General features: G+C 47.1%; 3 protein-coding genes across 4 annotated transcripts; all 3 read left to right on the plus strand.

Annotated features, from left to right (window-relative positions):
* The first annotated feature begins 1,655 nt into the window (after window positions 1-1,655).
* LOC120959368 (uncharacterized) lies at window positions 1,656-13,976 on the plus strand. Of its 2 annotated transcripts, none has more exons than XM_040382681.2 (2): window positions 1,656-2,272; window positions 12,709-13,976. In XM_040382681.2, exons 1-2 carry the CDS (start codon window positions 2,270-2,272, stop codon window positions 13,609-13,611), a joined length of 906 nt encoding a protein of 301 aa, XP_040238615.2. In that variant the 5' UTR covers window positions 1,656-2,269; the 3' UTR covers window positions 13,612-13,976. The 2 variants fall into 2 exon arrangements, with proteins under 2 accessions (XP_040238615.2, XP_040238616.2); XM_040382682.2 differs by having other exon boundaries at window positions 1,657-2,272; window positions 12,712-13,976.
* Window positions 13,977-14,650: 674 nt separating this feature from the next.
* Window positions 14,651-16,872, plus strand: LOC120959374 (transmembrane protease serine 9). The gene is made up of 2 exons (XM_049610692.1): window positions 14,651-15,495; window positions 15,832-16,872. The coding sequence occupies exons 1-2, from the start codon at window positions 14,677-14,679 to the stop codon at window positions 16,684-16,686; spliced, it is 1,674 nt and encodes a 557-aa protein (XP_049466649.1). The 5' UTR covers window positions 14,651-14,676; the 3' UTR covers window positions 16,687-16,872.
* A 921-nt stretch (window positions 16,873-17,793) lies between these two features.
* Window positions 17,794-18,735, plus strand: LOC120959372 (trypsin-4). The gene has a single exon (XM_040382685.2). The coding sequence runs from the start codon at window positions 17,828-17,830 to the stop codon at window positions 18,653-18,655; it is 828 nt and encodes a 275-aa protein (XP_040238619.2). The 5' UTR covers window positions 17,794-17,827; the 3' UTR covers window positions 18,656-18,735.
* Window positions 18,736-19,305: the final 570 nt, after the last annotated feature.

Consider the following 19,305-nt stretch of genomic DNA (forward strand, 5'->3'; position numbering starts at 1 on the left):
ATCCATCCAGCCAGGCTCGACGTGATGATGGAAGTGATGCTGAACGTTATGTTTCTCACGCACCGAGATCGCCCTTTTTTTCGAACGGCGGCAAACACAAACCCCCGTCCCGACAGCCCGGTGCCCGGTGTCATTGGCGACGACAACGATTCGATGGTTTAGAAACGATTAACTGAAAAAGGGAGGAGAGTCTGTGGCTGCTTTTTTTCGATTAGCGCTAACGCACGCCGCCCCAAGGAGGCAATAAATCGTGAAGGGTTGGGGCTTTTTTCTTCTTCTTCTTCTAGGGCAGCTTTAAGCCGAGGCCCTTTTACCGCTTTTCAGGGGGACGCCCCGTTTTTTTCTTCTATAGTTCATAAATGGGTCATTATTCAAAGGTATCGCACTATCGTGTGCGGGTACGAGATGAGATTTAGCTGCTTGACAGCACGGGCAATGGGTGTGGATGGACATAAAGATCAACCGTGGTGGCTTCTGTATCGGTACCAGTGATCGTGTCCACGAGAGCATTAAAAACGATTGGAAATCGTCATCGTCAACATGCTGGAGAGGGGAACAGCAAACCAGCGAGTCACCCATTAACCAATTACAAAACGCCAACCGACTCAGAACGATCAGCAAATTGAATATTATCGTTTAAAAAAGCTTCCTCTCCCGATCCGCTCCGCGGTTGCCCTTTAACCAGTTGGTCTCGGAAGCCACCAGCCAACTATGATAGGTTTAACGCAAATGCTTGACCTTTAAAACCGACCCAGACGAAAATTGCTGAATTGTGAATTTTGTAACACTTAAAAAGCATAACTAACCGTCCCGTTGGTGGTAGAGAGCGGCCTAAAACAAAAGCCACAACATAATCATAATCATCATTTGTCTTTCAACTCCCAACTGCACAAAAGGATCCCCTGGCGAGCAGGAGGAGGGAAGCGGGTGCAGAGTGGCAAGAATCAGGCGCCGAGTCCATTGGCCCGGGTGTGATGAAAACGGTTCGCGCTGAAAAGGTGGCCCATTTTTCTTCGCATTACACTGCTTTCTGTCATCTCTCCCCCTTCATTTTTTTCTGTCCGCCGAAATGGTTTTGTGCAAAAATAAAAGTTTTACTATCCAAATGCTGTGCCCAACCACCGCCCGCTGCCGATCGGTCAATGAATGAAAGACTTCAATGCACGGTCGAGCGACGAGTACCGATCACCACCGGAGCAGCAGCAGCAGCTCGGCCTCTTCTGATGCCGACCCCGTGACAGCGAACGCGAACAGCAACGAACCCAAAAGCATCAACCGATCGGTGACTGATCGTAACATACCACCGTTGCCACCAGCCACCACCAACTCGTGCCCCGAAAAAGGCGAACCGCATCAAAGGCAGTGCGACCGGCAGGTGGTATTAGGGCGGATTTTCGTACACAGATCAGAGGCACGATCAGAGCAAATAAAACAAAAGACATCTACCACCATCACCACCACCACTACCACCACCGCCACTCGGGGGTTTCCCTTTCCTCCGTCAGCGCCGTGAGCCTTTCCGCGCCGATCCTGCAACGCGCGTTTGGGTGGGTTCGTCGTCTATACGCGATCGTTCGTTCGTTCGTTCGTTCTCCCCCCGAAAAGGAGGGGCGCTACTAGTTCAGCACAAATCTTAATGCAGAAGCAAGAAGAAAACAAAAACGCACAGCCTACAAACGAGAGGGCACAGAGCCTGGGCACGCTGCAACGCTATTATAAAGTGAACTTGTTTCGGTCGGATGTTTTCAGTGCAAATTTGTACGTCACAGCATTTAGTAGCGCGGGCGCTCTCGTGTGTCGCGTGCAGTGAAGTGAAGTTGCAGCCAGACAGGCAGTGAGAGTGGATCGGTTTTAGCGCGCCCCACGTGGATAGCGGGGCTGCTAGGCAGTGTGTTTGTGGATCGTGCGTGTGTGACAAATGTGACAACCCAAGATCATTCTTTTGGTCTAATTTGTTTGCATGCGCATGTGCAATTGGAAAATGAACCGCTGTGACTTGAGAGGATCATTCCGACGAAAGTGAACCTTCTAAAGGGCAAATAGAATCCCAATTCTTGTGTGATCTTGAGCGCGAGTTCTGAGCACTTACAATGCAATGCAGCCGATGATCGAGTGATAAAGTGTCAAAGTTCAGTTCCTCAAAAAACACTTACGCCATCTTCAGATCGAGTCCACCTAGCCTAGGATCGCATTCCCTGTCCCTGCTGTCGCTGCTGATCCTGTCATCTTCCTTCCAACATCCTGACCATCCCTCGCTGGGCACCTCATAATGGTAACGCTTAAACAAGGACTGATTCATTCGTCGCTGACAGCTCAAAATATGAAGCTGCTCTCTTCATCATATGACGGCTACCTCCCGTCAATGAAAAATGTGTTCAATCGCACCTCGGATTCGTGATCGTTCGGTGGCTGGCATGCTTTACAGTGAAACATGAGCAACAACCGCAAAAAAGAATGCCTACAAATAGCATAATATGAAACATATAAAGCTATCGCTCATCAGCGTCATCAGCAATGTTGACTGCTGAAGCCGGTGTCATAAATCATACTCAACGCGCTCCCCTTTTGGAGGTAGCATCGACCCTGGCACCTGGGACATAAGCCGTGTGTTGGCGAGCATTGTGCGGCTGTCGATCGCGACCGTTTGTGTGCTTCTTCGCTTCCCAGTTCGAGGGGAGTCGTGACTCGCGTGGGGTAGGTTCGGGTTATTACCGATCACGATATTGCACCCCCACTGCAACGAGGGAGTCATGGGTTTGGGGTGGATTTTATCTTCTCCACTGACACAAGTGCCCGCGCTGCACGTAATGGAGTGACACTTCAGATCGTGTAACAGGCAACCGCGCTGGTACGGTTGGTGTAATTTGATGTCACTACTGACTGGTGCGTGTGCCTACTTTGAAAGAACCACGCACGCAGAACTTCTAGTACGGACGGAGGTTTTCCCAAACCGAAGTGAAAGGACCTACTACAGGAGATGCAAAAGATTGGAGCATGAGTATTGGAAGGTACACCAAACACAAACACGGTACGGTCACTTATCTCTGATGCTGATGACGATGCCAAGATATCCAAGCTGTTTGAAATATTTAATTCTTGCACGTGTAAACGGTTGTTCCAATTTTGATGGCAACCGGAGACTCGTGTAACCGAAGCGTCCGCTATCTGATGCAAAGAAAAGTGATGTTAAATTTGTCACTTTAAATATCCAGGCATTCGTTTTTTGCTCTCAAAAGCAGTGCAAATTGTCACTTCTAGCAGCATCACGATGAGGAAGTACGACTTGCTCTCTTGGAAATGGTAATTCAATTCTGGGAAAAAACTTCAAAGTTCCTGAAAAATCCATGGGACAGGATTTCTCCTACGAAGCAGAAAGAAAAAACGAACGCATTCCGCCTGATTGCTCATGTAATTCAATTACGAACAACAGCCACCCCACAAAACATCACATGCTGCAGCATTCGCTGGGTGCACCGGGTGTTACACATTCTTTTCTTGGAAAAGTTGAATCCGGAAGAAAATGTCGGAACGAATCAAAAGTTGTTTTTTTTACACTCACTTGCCACAAAGAATGTCAAAAATTGGATAATTTATTCAGTTCCATTTTTCCCCCATCGGCCCAAACAAATCCACTAAACCTTTTTTGGATCCTGCAAACCAATCCAACCAATTAGCAGGGCTTCGGCAAACACGCAGCAAAAGCTATTCATATATGTGTAGCTATTCATGTGGCAGCCAGCGTGCATCCTTCCACGCGCCCGACATCCATTGGTTCCGGGCGCACACAGGATGTGCGTGCGTGATGTTTGCGCAAAAAGGATGTGTTTGTGCCGCATCCGCTCCGCTCGTTGGCACCAGCAGCAGGAGGAGGAGGAGGTGTGTGCCTTTTCATAAGCCTGGTGATATTGATACTGCACGGCAGACATTATAAGGTTATTGGAATTTCCAAGTAAGTCCTTCAAACAACCTCAACAGGATATACACAACGCCATACATCCGAGATGAGGTTTCGGGGGGGGTGGACATGGCATAACACGAGCGGAGTGATACTTTAAACATCAATTTGCAGCTTTCGACTTTGGAGTGTGTTTGTGTGACAAAATATCATACACTTTTGATGTATATTCATTTTTTATGTGTATGTAATGACACACTTATTTTCTATTTTTCTTTTCCCTTCACCAAACGGATACTCTCGTGTTTGCTTTCCAATAAGCCCTTGCGCGTTTGTGCACACGAAAAATCACACATCTTTTGAGGGTCGGGCACGGTGATTTAACCTTTAAGGCGGTGGTAATAAAATGTGACGACGATAGCGGTGCGGACAAACGAGCGTCGAATTGGGCGATTCGCCAATTTGTTCACGCTTTGGTAATTTCTCCCTCCCGGGGGCAAGGTCGCTCTGGTAAAGGTAGCATCGAGCGAAAAAAGGTGAACAAAAAACACTCGATATTTACACAACGCGGAGCCATGCTACTGTACTTAATGGGCAAAACTTTTGTGAGTGTATGCCACTCCAGCAGCAGCAGCAGCAGCAGCATGAATAATCATCACAGTTCATCGAATGCAAAGCAAACAATGGTTCGGCGCTTCGTACTTTGGATAATTCAATTTATCGCGCCTCACTTGGCGAGCCCGGCAAGCAGCCCAGCGCCCGTGGGAGACACACACAGCTCGATGCAATTCAATCGCCGCTCCCCAACCCAAAAAGCATTGAATCATTGAAAAATCAACAAAATGCAAACGATGCTGCTGCTGCAAGGAGCTGCGGCTTTATCTGATCTGCCCGTTAGCAGGACGCTGATTGCGGTCAAACGATAGGGGAGCGATAAAGAGCGGATAAATGAAAATTTATTGAACCAAAAACAACAGTGCAGTGGCTGACGAGGAAGAGGCACACGGAACGGGGGCAAATGTTTCTCTTTCCTTCACAGAACGTTCACAGAGCTCCCCAGATGCCGGTTTGAGAGATTGTTATGACGCGATAAAGTGATCGACTTCAGGACCCACCACGCCACGAGAAGAGCCCACCTTATTGGCGGGGAGAAGAAGAAGTAAAGGGACGCGAAAATATTGATTATTTTCCATCATCCTCGCCGTGGGATTAAATCCAACTCGGTCGTCCGGTTGGCTGCTGCCGTTTGGGTGTTTGTGCTATTAAATTACATTGTATCATTATCGTGTTTGCGGCAATATTTTAAGCCTCTTGAGGCACGGCGCAGGCACGAAACGTTTAAAGTGAGGCGGGTAAGGCCCCTATCATTGGATAACGACCGCATAATTGAAGGTCGTAAATATTAGCCGCTTTTGTTTGCCTATTTTGAACGCGTTCGGTATCGAACTGGTGGATTGGCTGTGCTTTGAAGTGATTCTATTTGCACGGCGAGCTTAGTACATTGTTGCACATTCGTTGGTAACAAAAAAACACTGAAGAGGTGATTCTGGTGGATGAGGGAGAGAGCGCATGTGGGCTGTAAAAAAAAAGAAAATTAATTACTACGAGGAACTGTGTGCTGACATCTGTTTGTAATCCATCATAAATCCCTGTTCATGTAGCATCAAAAGCAAACCCGACACATGTGTCACTAATTAAAACGTGTCTGTGTCTAATGCATCGCCTGTTTTACCTTTCCATCATACTTTGCAACATTGTTGCACTAATCCACCACCCAAAAGCACCCAACCCTTGCCATCACACTACTGGTGGTAGTACCACAAACCGACCAGACAACGGCCGAGGTTCGATGGAGTGATTGATACGCATTCAAATCCACTATTTCAACACGCCGCCACGATTCTACACGCATCACAGCTGCTGCCGAGGGGGGGCAGCACAAGCAATGCGTTCGCTTGGAGGTGAAAAACAAACAAAGTATAATTAAAGCTCGCAATCCGAGCCCGATCCAAACGAAAAACCCGATACTAGCCAGTCACCTCCCTGCCCGATCGCTGATGCCGAACTGTGGCGAGCGAATGCATCTGTGAACGTACGCAGAGCAGGCTCCATATCTTTACGCACCACCACAACTGACCTAGCTGCTATAGAACCTGGCACACTCTCGGCTTTGGGTGTGGACGGCATCAGGCGGCGAACCCCTAAAAAAAACAAAGAATTAGAAACTCATGCTCATGCACTATTGCCACTATCACGTAATCTGGACAGCTGGACCTGATTTACGTGATTTACGTGACACATTTCTCACCGGTTCGTTTGCCCGCCCCGGGCTCGGGTTCGTCGTGTATGCTAGCCGTTTGTAAAAAATCGACATCCAACCGGGGTGTCAGAGGACAGAGTGCACTGGATGTTTGCCTTGCGTCACAGCTGCATTTCACTGCACTGCTCAACCCCAGGCCCAAAACCGGTGTCGGTAAAAGCAAACACACTCATACGGTGAAGAAAGGTAAAACCTGACCCCAGCCGTGGGACAACGGAGCCTGGCCAACCAATAATCGTGCTCCCGATTGGAGCGGCTGTCTGTCACAGTAGAACCGGTGGCTGTCAACCACGTGTACTCTACCGGTGATTAACCCGTCTGTTCGCAGTCTGTTCGCAGTCTGCTCGATCGGTCATCGGTCTCTGTCGGGGCGCACACACATCCTATCCCTGGCGCGGTGCCGTTTGTTCCATTCATCGTTCTCGTTTGCAGGTTGCCGGCCGCTTTCGCCCGGACTGCTCGGGAACGCACCAAACTGGACTGCCTCCTGATGGGTGCGTGGTGGTGGTGCGTAGCGATAAATTGAATCGCCCATTACGCAACCGAACGAAAAGCGCGAGCACCCGCCGTTTGGCCCACTTTGGCTTGGCTGAATCACTTTCGAACTGCGGGACTGGTTTAACCACCCCAAGGAGGTGTGGGTCAAACGAACGGAAAGTGGGTTTGGTCCCAAGAACTTCCACCACCGGAGTCTCTTGTGTGAGGGGGGTTTTTTAAATGAATGAAAGCAAGCCAACGAACCGAATTACGACACACAGAAAACGCACGATCTTTCTGTGTGTGTGAGCGTTTTTGGATGCTGTTGTTTCTTTGCTACAGCAACCGATGCATCTTTCGATGCGTCACGACCACTTCAGTGTGCTACTGGGATCACGCAAAACGCACCGGCCGTTCTGGCCCGCTCTAAAATCGTGCCACCTGGCCACACTTTGTACTCCGACTGTCCGCAAACGCTCGGTAAATACGCGCGTCACTCTAATTATCTGCCGCGCGCGTGTGTGTGTCCGTCCCGCAAGAGCTGGACGCGCATTTTGCACAAAGTAGCATGGTTTGTTTGCCCCCCATACGCTTAATTGACACACCGGGAGCTGGTGCGTGCCCTGGGGGCTGCTGCGGACCTGCACTAACCAGCCGGGATTGGCGCTTCTCATCCGGCGCGGACGAGCGAAAGCAACGAACCGTGTGTGCTTGCGTGCGGTTGTGGCTGGCAAAAGCGTGATGAAATATTCAATCAAAGTTAATCACATCGTCGTCGGGTACGCAATTTTGCGCGACAACTGCTACAACTGTTACTCGTTCAATGGACGCCGTGTCCAGTGGCCCACTGGATGCTCGTGAATGGGGAGACGGACTGTCCGGGGTTTCAGGGCTGCACGATTTTTGCAATGAATTTTATGATCGTAATTGAAACTGGAACATTGCTGCCAGGCTAATTTTCTATCAAAGCATCGCTTGGCAATTTGGGGATATTTGGGACACATAAAGCCTTTTTTCGTGAAGGTGATACACACGACTTAGCGCTTTCAAGGACATCCGCGCAGCATTCAGGGTGCATAATGACCGTTTGTTTGATGCGGCAGCACAAAACCGTTTTGAAAGAGACAACTGTTCATTCCATATAAGGAACACACACACGAAAAGCTTCGAGGGAAGTAGAGCAAAGGGTTGATGCAAAGTGATGCACTCCGCAGCAAAACACTCCTTCATTCCGGACGTTCCATAAATAGTCCCCCTCGCTCGTATCGTGACCACCATCATCCGATGCCGTATCGCTTTGCGCCTTGCGTCGCCTCTTTAACAGCAGCAGCAGCCACCTCATTAAACGTAATTGCGGTGGCAAAAGCCGGTACCGTACCCTTAAGGCTAAGCACACGACGACGACGACGATGCTCGACGTTGATCGACGGAAGGGTGTGCCAGGCAGGCAGGCAGGCACGGTGCTACATTACAGCAAGCTAGATGGAAAGATAGCAGCAAAAGTCAAGTGCAGGAATCGTTCGCCCTTAGCGGCATCGATTGCGGTCGTAAATGAAGATGTGAAACCGATGTGTATCTTCCAGCGAAATCATCGATGGTTCACAGAGCGGGCGAAGTGAGATCGATTGATGGGGAATGTTTGAACGCCATCGCCATCGTCCTCCAACCGCCGTGTGGCGGCACGAGATTAGTTACGCTGTTGTGGAAGCACGCCTCATTCGGTCGCGCATTTCATACGCCACACGCGAGCATTGAAACGCGTTGTGTTGCCTTTTTGTACGTGTGTGTGTGTGTGTTATAGTGCAATCGATCCGACACATTGTACAGCCCATCCATTCAATCGTATCATCCATAATCGTTCGTCGCATATGCTGTGCTGAAGATGATGATTGCAAATGCTTTCGCGTGTTTCCGCGTACTGGAAAAGCTGAAATAGGAAAAGCCAAATAATCAGAAGCTATCCTCACATGACGCATGACTCGGTTCGGTATGCAATTTTCCCAGGCTAGTAGTGATTCCAAGAATATGTGACATATGCTTGCTCTCACGAAGATTCCTGTGCACTGATCCGCGCTGTTGATCAGCTTTGCAATGTTAACGAGTTTCACAAAATGCAGCAACTGCAACGCAGTTTCCGTCGCTAGAGTTCCCACCGGGCACCAGCACTCAGAGATCGCTTGAATACGCGCTTGAAAAAGAACTTGAGTTGGCGAAATTATTCAAGTGATCCGTCGGGTCCCGAAGCCGAAGCAAACCCGAAGCCGAAGCAAAACCCGAACGGGGGTCTGCACGAACCTTCGTTTAATTAGTCCCCTCCCCCTTTTTTTCCAGGATTTTTTTTCCGAAATGATACAGTGCACACCATTATACTATCGTAATTCGATTTATTGAATATCGAACCAACATAGAATACAAAAAATACACAACACTTGCACAATAATCAATGCACTTAATTATAAATCAACGCACATAATTTAAAAAAAAAACACTTTTTACACTCGCACAGTGAAAAAAAAAAACAAATTCAGCACAGCATTTTCTGCTCCTCATCGCTGTTGCTCCTGGTTTTTCTCGCTGCACTGTACGGGCCAGTGCTCCAACACTACGACACAGCCACAGGTTTTTGTTGTCTCCGTTCGCCGTGAAACACACATGAAATGGAAGAAAAATTATATTAATTAGAAGGGGGGATGTTGGTTGATAATTTTAATCACTTTTACTTACCTTAAATTAGAATGATCTCCATTTTTACGGGGTTTATCCGCTGACCACCAAGAGCTGAAACACCACACAAGCACCAACCTCACTGGACTGAAAGTAAAGCCTACTGCGTGAATGTGTGTATGCGCTTCTGCCAAGCCAACCGCGCCGTACTGCGTGTGTAGCCAAGTGCGTGTGTGTGTATATTTGCACCACTGGACACAGAACACAAATCTCACCGCACAGCAGAGCGTGTGTCGCCAAGTGTATGCATGTGTGTATTTGCACCACTGAATTCTGAACGTCCGCCGCACCGCACCACACAGCGTGTATCGCCAAGTGCGTGGCTGTGTGTTGTATCACCGTGGTGTGGCCAAATGTGTGCATGTGTGCACTTGCTCCACTGAAAGCCGGTATCGCACCAGATTTCGGGTGTCGCCTTGTGCGTGTGTGTGTTATTGTCACAGCACACTCGTTCGTCATTTTTTTTCGTTTTTTCGCTTGAGCCACTCCCAACCAACCAAGCCGAGCTCTTTCGAAGCAAATCCTTCGTGATGAGCGAGAAAGCATGTCACGCATCTCACGTGTTGCCATGCGAACAGCTGCGCGTGTAGATGTGTGAGTGCGCGGAGAAAAATTGATGGATGACGAATGGAGGAAGGGGAGGAGCTTCACTCTCTCGAAGCATTTGAAGGGAGGCCGAACGCTCTCTTCACATTTTGCGAAGAATCAGTTCAACTCAAACGCTTGGCAAAGAGGATATTCTACTTTGAGGCACTAAATATTTCAGGCAATGGAGTCGTGGTCTATTAGTATTAGTATAAATTATTTCCCTTACCCCATTTATGAATTAATTTAAAGGAATAAACATTAATCTGAGTAAAATTTCCAAAGTCACTTTTAGCAAAAAACTTTTTCCAAATGTGTTTTGAAATTCTGAATCGATCTTGTAAAGACGGGTTTTTCATACAATGCGTACTTTTTAAGATATTTGGAAAAGTACGGTTCATAGGGTGCGCGGATGATATACTAGCAATGCTATTCCAATGAAATGCTATTCCGCTCTATCAAATTTTCAGCTGAGCGATTTTGTCTGTTTACGTTAGAACCGCTCCATTATTATTGCGCCTTTTACGTCCTCACGCGCGAATTCACAAATAGTTAAAGTGTTAGGCCCGCTTGTGATGAACAGTAGATCCACCATGTACCATGTTTCAATTCTCTGATTAAATCGCACGTAATAAATAAATCGAATATCTCTCCTTCCAATTTCAATTAAAAACACATAACCACTGCACATAAGGTAGGAAGATAGATGAGAGGAGGAGGAGGAGGAGGAGGGGCTATAAACACGTACGTAAATAAAAGGGGGCAGGGCGCGCGTGTGAGCGAAACGCGGCAGCAAACGAGAGAATTTTTTCTTTCTCTTTTGTAACATTTCGGCTAAACACCCGAGCTTAACTTCGGTAGGAACTGCCCACCGGGCACCAGCACTCAGAGATCGCTTGAATACGCGCTTGAAAAAGAACTTGAGTTGGCGAAATTATTCAAGTGATCCGTCGGGTCCCGAAGCCGAAGCAAACCCGAAGCCGAAGCAAAACCCGAACGGGGGTCTGCACGAACCTTCGTTTAATTAGTCCCCTCCCCCTTTTTTGCCAGGATTTCTTTCCGAAATGATACAGTGCACACCATTATACTATCGTAATTCGATTTATTGAAAATCGAACCAACATAGAATACAAAAAAAAACACAACACTTGCACAATTATCACTGCACTTAATTCTAAATTAACGCACATAATTTTAAAAAAAAAAACACTTTTTACACTCGCACAGTGAAAAAAAAAAACAAATTCAGCACAGCACTTTCTGCTCCTCATCGCTGTTGCTCCTGGTTTTTCTCGCTGCACTGTACGGGCCACTGCTCCAACACTACGACACAGCCACAGGTTTTTGTTGTCTCCGTTCGCCGTGAAACACACATGAAATGGAAGAAAAATGATATTAATAAGAAGGGGGGATGTAGGTTGATAATTTTAATCACTTTTACTTACCTCAAATTAAACAAAATTCCATTTTTTACGGGGTTTATCCGCCAAGCGCTGAAACACCACACGAGCACCAACCTCACTGGACTGAAAGTAAAGCCTACTGCGTGAATGTGTGTATGCGCTTCTGCCAAGCCAACCGCGCCGTACTGCGTGTGTAGCCAAGTGCGTGTGTGTATATTTGCACCACTGGACACAGAACACAAACCTCACCGCACATCAGAGCGTGTGTCGCCAAGTGTATGCATGTGTGTATTTGCACCATTGAATTCTGAACGTCCACCGCACCGCACCACACAGCGTGTATCGCCAAGTGCGTGGCTGTGTGTAGTATCACCGTGGACTGCAGAAAACTACCTGCACTAGAACAGAGCGCTGGTGTGGCCAAATGTGTGCATGTGTGTACTTGCTCCACTGAAAGCCGGTATCGCACCAGATTTCGGGTGTCGCCTTGTGCGTGTGCGTGTGTTATTGTCACAGCACACTCGTTCGTCATTTTTTTTTTCGTTTTTTCGCTTGAGCCACTCGATTTCGTTCTTCGCTGATTTTGGCAGCGCACGAAGGGGGTTCGGTTTCAACTTCCAACAACAACAACCACACGAGGAGGCTCGGGGACACTCATCAGGGGAAAATCGCTCAAATTAGAGCGAGAGACAGATAGAAAAAACGAAAGGTCAATATAAAATCTTCGGCTTTTGACTGTTGGGTGCCTATCAAAGTTGGTACACCTTCGGTAGAGAACTTCTATCGAAGCTATATCGAAGCAAATTTACTTCGAAAGAGCACGGTTTGGTTGGTTGGGACTCGATTTCGTTCTTCGCTGATTTTGGCAGCGCACGAAGGGGGTTCGGCTTCAACTTCCAACAACAACAACCACACGAGGAGGCTCGGGGACACTCATCAGGGGAAAATCGCTCAAATTAGAGCGAGAGACAGATAGAAAAAGTGAAAGGTCAATATAAAATCTTCGGCTTTTGACTGTTGGGAATTGGTACTTCCCGACAGCAAACACTCATATCACTTTCACATGAAACTCACACACATGACATGAGTCATGACAATTTATATTGTGCGAGCATATGGCCGCCTACGCGGCATTATCAATTCCCAATAAATGGCACTCCTCTTACCAGTCCATTGCACTTTTTCTTTCTAATTGTACATTATCTTTGTAAGTTCCAATATGAAGAGCCAATTTTCATCCCTTATCCTTTTACGTTTCTTTTCCCCCTGTTTCCCATGACCACCACCACCACCACCATCGGTAGCAGCCACCGTTAGCGACATGCTTTCTCCTGTTCCTTTTGGTACTTGCCTACCACGGCGCTGTCTCGGCGAAAGGAATCAAGCAGAAGCGGCTCGTCATCGATCTGAGAGATCCTTTGCTGACCGTCACCGATCCCACCCACTCCGCCGTTTACTTTCCTCGCCCGACGGTACCGTCCGTGGCGTACGGCTCCTCGCCACCCGCTCCTCCGTCCTTCTACCGTCCATCGCACGGCTCCATCGCCCCGTACAGCCATGGCCTCACGCGGGTAGCGTCACCGCTTAAACCCTCCACCGCCGCCCTGTTCAATGGCAATCTGTTCCAGTACTCCAACTACGGCTCCCCGTTTCCCTTCCTCACCGGCAACCACCTCAGCCTGGGCGATGAGGAAACGTACATCGCGGACGGACGCATCCTCAAGCAGTACGCCGTGATGGAGTTCCACGCGGAGGAGCAGGAGCGGAACCAGTACCACCAGCAGCAGCTGCTCCAGGGTTCGGGTGCGTTCCGTACACCCGCCGGTACCCCATACCCGACGAGCACGTACTTCAGCAGCAAGTTCCCCACGACGGCGACGACGTACGATCCGCTGTACGGGTCGTTTGCACCGCAGCAGCCCCAATTTGTGCCGCCCGTGCTGGACACGTTCAATCCACGGTTCGGTGTGCAGCACCAGCCCGACTATCAGCAGCGGTCGCCCCTGCTCACCAAGAACCACGGCCCGATTGCGCTCGGGTCCGGTTCGCTCGGTTACATCCACGGGCCGAACGGCGTTACGGTTGGGTCGGGCTCGCTGGGCTACATTAGCCACCAGCAGCACCGCGAAACGCTGGCCGAACTGATCGAGCGCAAAAAGTCAAAGCACCTACCGAGCCCGCTAACCTTTGGCCATAATCATAACTGAGCGGCGTTTGGTTGGGTGTCTGTGTGTGTGCTTTTGGGAGGGACACAACATAACAAAAGGGATTGTAAGGGAGCGTTGCGCCGTGCGCCATATGATATGATTATTGCAGCAGCAACGGTGTATCATTACCGAAAGGTGTGTGTACAGAGGGAGACTAAGAGGCGGAGAGTGAGAGAGAGAGAGAGAGAAAAGGGCACAGGGAGCATTAATGTAAATACGAACGATAAGTGCGCGACTTCCACGATTCCTATTCCGGTGCGGAGCGTGCAAACAAACAAACAAACACCCGTGGTTTGCTTCACGGTTAGTTGAGAAATATTACCCACTCTTTTTTTGTTGTTAATAAAGTAAACTATTTAAACTTACCACTCAAAGGGGGTTGCATTAACATCACTAGGAGTCATCCGATTGAAAGACTACAGCTGGAATAAGGAGAAAAGGTTATATTAAATTTTATGTTCCATCGTCACAATTCACTCTATCTCACCGTTGCATTTCTTTTCTTTTCTTACTGGAATCATTCTTACTGGAATGACAAAAATGGAAGCATGCGTAAGCAATGTAAGTATTTAAGATTAAATTTCCTCACATTTCCTCATGTTTTTTGCCGTGATACAATCTGCATTGAAATCTGCTTTTGCTCGAGTTTCATTCATGCACGTGTCAACATAATGCTAGCTCACTCGTTTCCAACGAATCCAATTTATGACGCCAATTGTGAGATAAACCCGATTGATTCCTATTATCACCTGCGAGCAAAATGATAGAGACACTTTTTTCCAGAACGCGTGAATACATGAAGAATTAAAAAGTAAACTTGACGCTTCACAGACACTTCAATTGCAACTCTCTTCCACTCGTGGCACTTCTTATCATTGTCCGTAACAGAAAGAAAAGGTTCTTGTAAACTGCTACTGGTTTTGAGAACACAAATTCCCTTCACACGTGCATCACGTTGTGTAAATCTTTGTATAGTTTTGTTATCTAAAGATTGAAAGTTCTCTCCTATCGCTAGCTATAAAATGATTTTTGGTCTTGGCATACGATGCACTACTATCGAAAACAATGTCGAGCAAGTTTACAACTATTCTGCTGACGGTGCTTATCGCACTATTCGCTTGTGCACTGGCACAGGCTGAAAAGCGTCATAAACTTACCCGCCCAGCATTCCATCCCAATGCACCCTACTTGGCTGGCAAACGGATCGTCGGTGGATTTGTGATCGATATCTCTGACGCTCCTTATCAGATATCCCTGCAGTACAACGGCAAACATCACTGCGGGGGATCGATCCTGAATAGCAAGTGGATCCTCACAGCAGCACATTGCATCGATCTCTACTCCGAGGTGAAACCTACCGTACGGGTTGGATCATCGGAGCACGCTGCCGGTGGAACCGTGCTGCATTTAGTGCGCATTGTGCCCCATCCCGGGCATAGCTCAAGTGCCAACAACTACGATATCGCTTTGCTGGAGCTCGAGAGTGAAATTACGTTTAACGATAAGGTTCAACCCGTTGAACTTCCGGAACAGGATGATCCGATCGACGAAGGAACGATGGGAATCGTCTCTGGTTGGGGGATGACAATGAGTGCAGCTGATTCGAATGCCATCCTGCGAGCAACAAACGTACCGACAGTGAATCAGCAGGAGTGTAACCAGGCCTACCAGTCTTATGGAGGCATTACGGAACAGATGTTTTGTGCAGGATATAGGCAGGGTGGTACAGGCACTTGTCGGAATGACTCTGGTGGTCCTTTCGTCGCGGAAGGCAAGCTGATTGGTGTAGTTTCGTGGAGTCATGAATGCGCGCTGGCGGGCTATCCAGGGGTTTATGCACGTGTGGCAAGCGTACGTGAGTGGATTCGTGAGACCAGTGGAGTATAAAAGGGAATTCTGGAATAGACACAAAGCAAGAAGTGTTGGATGAAACGGGAGATTCAATTTTCAACTAATCAATCAACTACTCACACAAACAAATAAAGTACTTTAAATATAGTCAAACCTAGGCAAACCACAACAAATCTTCTATCGCAAAACGAAGAATTGAGAACTACCCTTGAGCTCTAACGCATCAAAACAATATCGATCATCGATTCTAGTGAATTGCGCTACTGGTTTCACGTGGAGCATTGTGCAAATCTTTGTTTAGTTTCCTTATCATTTGATCACATCAGATTAACAGTTTCCAATATACCATCCACTATATATTGTTTATGATTTCTCGCCATCATAAGTACAATTGACACGATGTCGATCAAGTTTACAACCCTGCTGGCCGTTCTAATCGCACTACACGCCTGTGCACGGGCACAAGCAGAGCGACGCCATAAACTTACACGTCCAGTGCACAGATTCGCCCCGAATGGACCATACCTGGCTGGCAAACGGATTGTCGGTGGATTTGTGATCGATATCTCGGATGCACCCTATCAGGTTTCACTACAGTACGACGACGATCATAACTGTGGAGGCTCTATCCTGAGTAGCAAGTGGATCCTAACCGCAGCACACTGCATCAACGATAACGCACCGTCGAAGCCAACCGTACGCGTAGGATCGTCCGAACATGCATCCGGTGGTACCGTCGTACGTGTAGCTCGTATTGTGCGTCATCCTATGCACGGTAGCAAGAACAACTACGACATTGCCCTACTGGAGTTGAAAAACGAGCTTACGTTTAGCGAAAAGGTTCAACCCATTGCACTGCCGGAACAGGATGAACCGATCGAGGAAGGAACGATGGGAATCGTCTCTGGTTGGGGTTTAACACTGAGTGAGGCCGATTCGAACGATGTTCTACGAGCGACAAACGTACCGACCGTTAACCAGCAGGAATGTAACAAAGCCTACCAGTCCAGGTACGGTGGCATTACGGCTCAAATGTTTTGTGCGGGGTACAAACAGGGCGGTCAAGATACGTGCCGACAAGATTCGGGCGGTCCGTTCGTTGCTGAGGGTAAGCTGATCGGCGTCATTTCTTGGGGCCACGAATGCGCTCTGGCGGGCTATCCGGGGGTGTACGCACGTGTGGCAAGTGTGCGTGATTGGATTCGTACGATTAGTGGAGTGTAGGAACCTATCCGGTATCACATTGCGTAGATCTAATTGTTGAATGTTCGTTGAACCGTCGTTTTTTCGTAGAACAAATATCTCATGAATAACAATTTCGAGAATTGTAGACGAAAGTTATTGCAAGCATAAATACAATGCAGTCCGATATCAATAAAATATCAAACACAATATCTTCTAAATCAAGAATATTAGTTGAACTTCTCAACATTCATTCATTTAAGAAAGAAAGAAAATCAAACGTAACAGATTCAGGTCGGACTACAAGCGCTAATAATGGTTGATTTTCAGACGATATGGCAAATGCAACTCGTATAAGTCTGTATGTGACCAATGCTTTAACGGATATGTGTGTCGTAATTGGCCTGAATGGGAAAAATGTAATGTATGACCGGACCAGGCAACGTATCGATATCATAGGTAATATTTTCCTCTACATTTAGGACTCTACCTTTCTCAATTTTTTTTGTGGGTTGTATCCTACATTTCAATGCACGTGTTACTTACAAATATAATCATGATCAGTACTATTTCATGACACTCATAGCCAGAAAAATCCATTATTTTATTGTCGGTCTCAAGTATCAGGTACAAGACACGTGGATTCCATTTTTGGATCATTCTTTTTTCAGCAATTTCAAGAGAAAAATAAATCAATATAATATACTGTTTGTCTGTCATTTCAAAGGTCCGATCAGGGGAAAAAATCAAGTAAACTTAAATGAAATAAATGTTTCACAAGAATAATTACCCTAAGCTTCATGCTTATCAGGTACTACCGCTTAAAACGTGACGTTGTTACAAAAACAACGCACTTGTATTATTTATAATGCTCGAGGCTTAAGTATCCATTACAAACATGAATGGATGGGTTTTTCCACCATAACTTAGCACCATTTGAATCGATCAGTGAAGTGGGATTATGATGAGCGTAGTACAGTAATGATTCAACACACTTAAGCACATTGCGATGAAAACAGCGAGAAAATCCCTAATCTTCAAAATTCACGTGCTGTCAAGAACGATCATTCATGATCTTATCAGTTAATCCAGCTGAATCACAAACTTATAGAAAATCAGAATCAATCGTATCATATATATAGAGAATCATTTCTCCCCAGAAGTCATACGAGTATCGGACACGATGTCGAACAAGATTACAATCCTTCTGGCTGTTCTGCTTGCGGTGGTGGCTTGTGCCCAGGCACACGCTTCACACCAACGGCGAGTTCCCTATCCCCTGCCCCGATTCCTGCCTCGGCCCCATCACACCGTTAGCAATCATCGGATTGTGGGTGGATTTGAGATCGATGTCGCTGAAACTCCGTATCAAGTGTCTCTCCAGCGCTCCAAACGCCACATCTGCGGTGGTTCCGTTCTGTCCGGCAAGTGGATCCTAACGGCTGCCCACTGCACTGACGGTTCGCAACCTGAAAGCTTGACCGTGCGTCTGGGATCATCGCGCCACGCGTCGGGCGGAAGTGTTATCCACGTTGCGCGCATCGTGCAGCATCCGGACTACGATCAGGAAACGATCGACTACGACTACTCCCTGCTGGAGCTGGAAAGTGTTCTTACCTTCAGCAATAAGGTGCAGCCGATCGCACTCCCGGAGCAGGATGAAGCGGTGGAGGATGGCATCATGACGATCGTGTCTGGCTGGGGCAGCACCAAGAGCGCCATCGAGTCCAACGCCATTCTGCGGGCTGCCAACGTACCGACCGTGAACCAGGATGAGTGCAACCAGGCCTATCACAAATCTGAAGGAATCACCGAGCGTATGCTGTGTGCCGGATACCAGCAGGGTGGAAAGGACGCTTGCCAGGGAGACTCCGGTGGTCCGCTGGTTGCTGAAGACAAGCTGATCGGTGTCGTTTCGTGGGGTGCCGGATGTGCTCAGCCAGGCTATCCGGGAGTCTATGCGCGTGTTGCTGTCGTTCGCGACTGGATTCGTGAGACCTGTGGAGTTTAAGGCAGATGTTCGGAGTGGTACTACCTTGTTGTCATAATCAAATGAGTGAATTAATAAAAATCAACTATTTAAACTAAAAATTGAGCTATGTTTTTGATTAATGAAGTTTTACTTCTATATCTGGGAAGAGAAACTGTAGTTAATCATAAATAAATCAAACAAACACAATCATATTACGTCATAAAAAATAGTATAACTTTAAAAATACTAGTCAATAATATAAATAATATTTATTGAATAGACTAGGTGGAACAAGACATATCAAAGTCATATTTCATTCTAATAATTAACATGTCAATTACTGAACCACGAAATCGGATTTATCGGATTTAATTTAATTTAAGTTATAACACAACTGATTGACTGATTTATAAGGTTCATACTGCGTAATTATACACAGTACACGGCTCAATTGACTCCTCCTATAGAATCTTGTCGGAAGATAAGCAAAAGGATTTTTTCCTATGACTGACTGACGGCTAGTTAGCTTTAAAATAAAAAATTCTTTTCTGTGCTCCGGACATCATTTCCAACAAATATAAAATATTAGAAAGATCTACAACATTCTCTTACACCTAAGCAAACTTCTAAGCAATATTACTGTTCTGTATAACTGATGAGTCTTAGGGAACTTATAATTTAACTGCTCA

This window comes from Anopheles coluzzii, chromosome 3, assembly GCF_943734685.1.
Source record: "Anopheles coluzzii chromosome 3, AcolN3, whole genome shotgun sequence".
NCBI classification, from domain to species: Eukaryota; Metazoa; Arthropoda; class Insecta; order Diptera; family Culicidae; genus Anopheles; species Anopheles coluzzii.

Excerpts from the sequence above, each read along its gene's own strand:
- LOC120959374 (XM_049610692.1), top strand. The coding sequence starts at position 14,677 with ATGTCGAGCAAGTTTACAACTATTCTGCTGACGGTGCTTATCGCACTA. Across the intron at positions 15,496-15,831 it reads TTCGTGAGACCAGTGGAGTA|TTTCTCGCCATCATAAGTAC; the intron begins TAAAAGGGAATT and ends TATTGTTTATGA.
- LOC120959372 (XM_040382685.2), top strand. The coding sequence starts at position 17,828 with ATGTCGAACAAGATTACAATCCTTCTGGCTGTTCTGCTTGCGGTGGTG.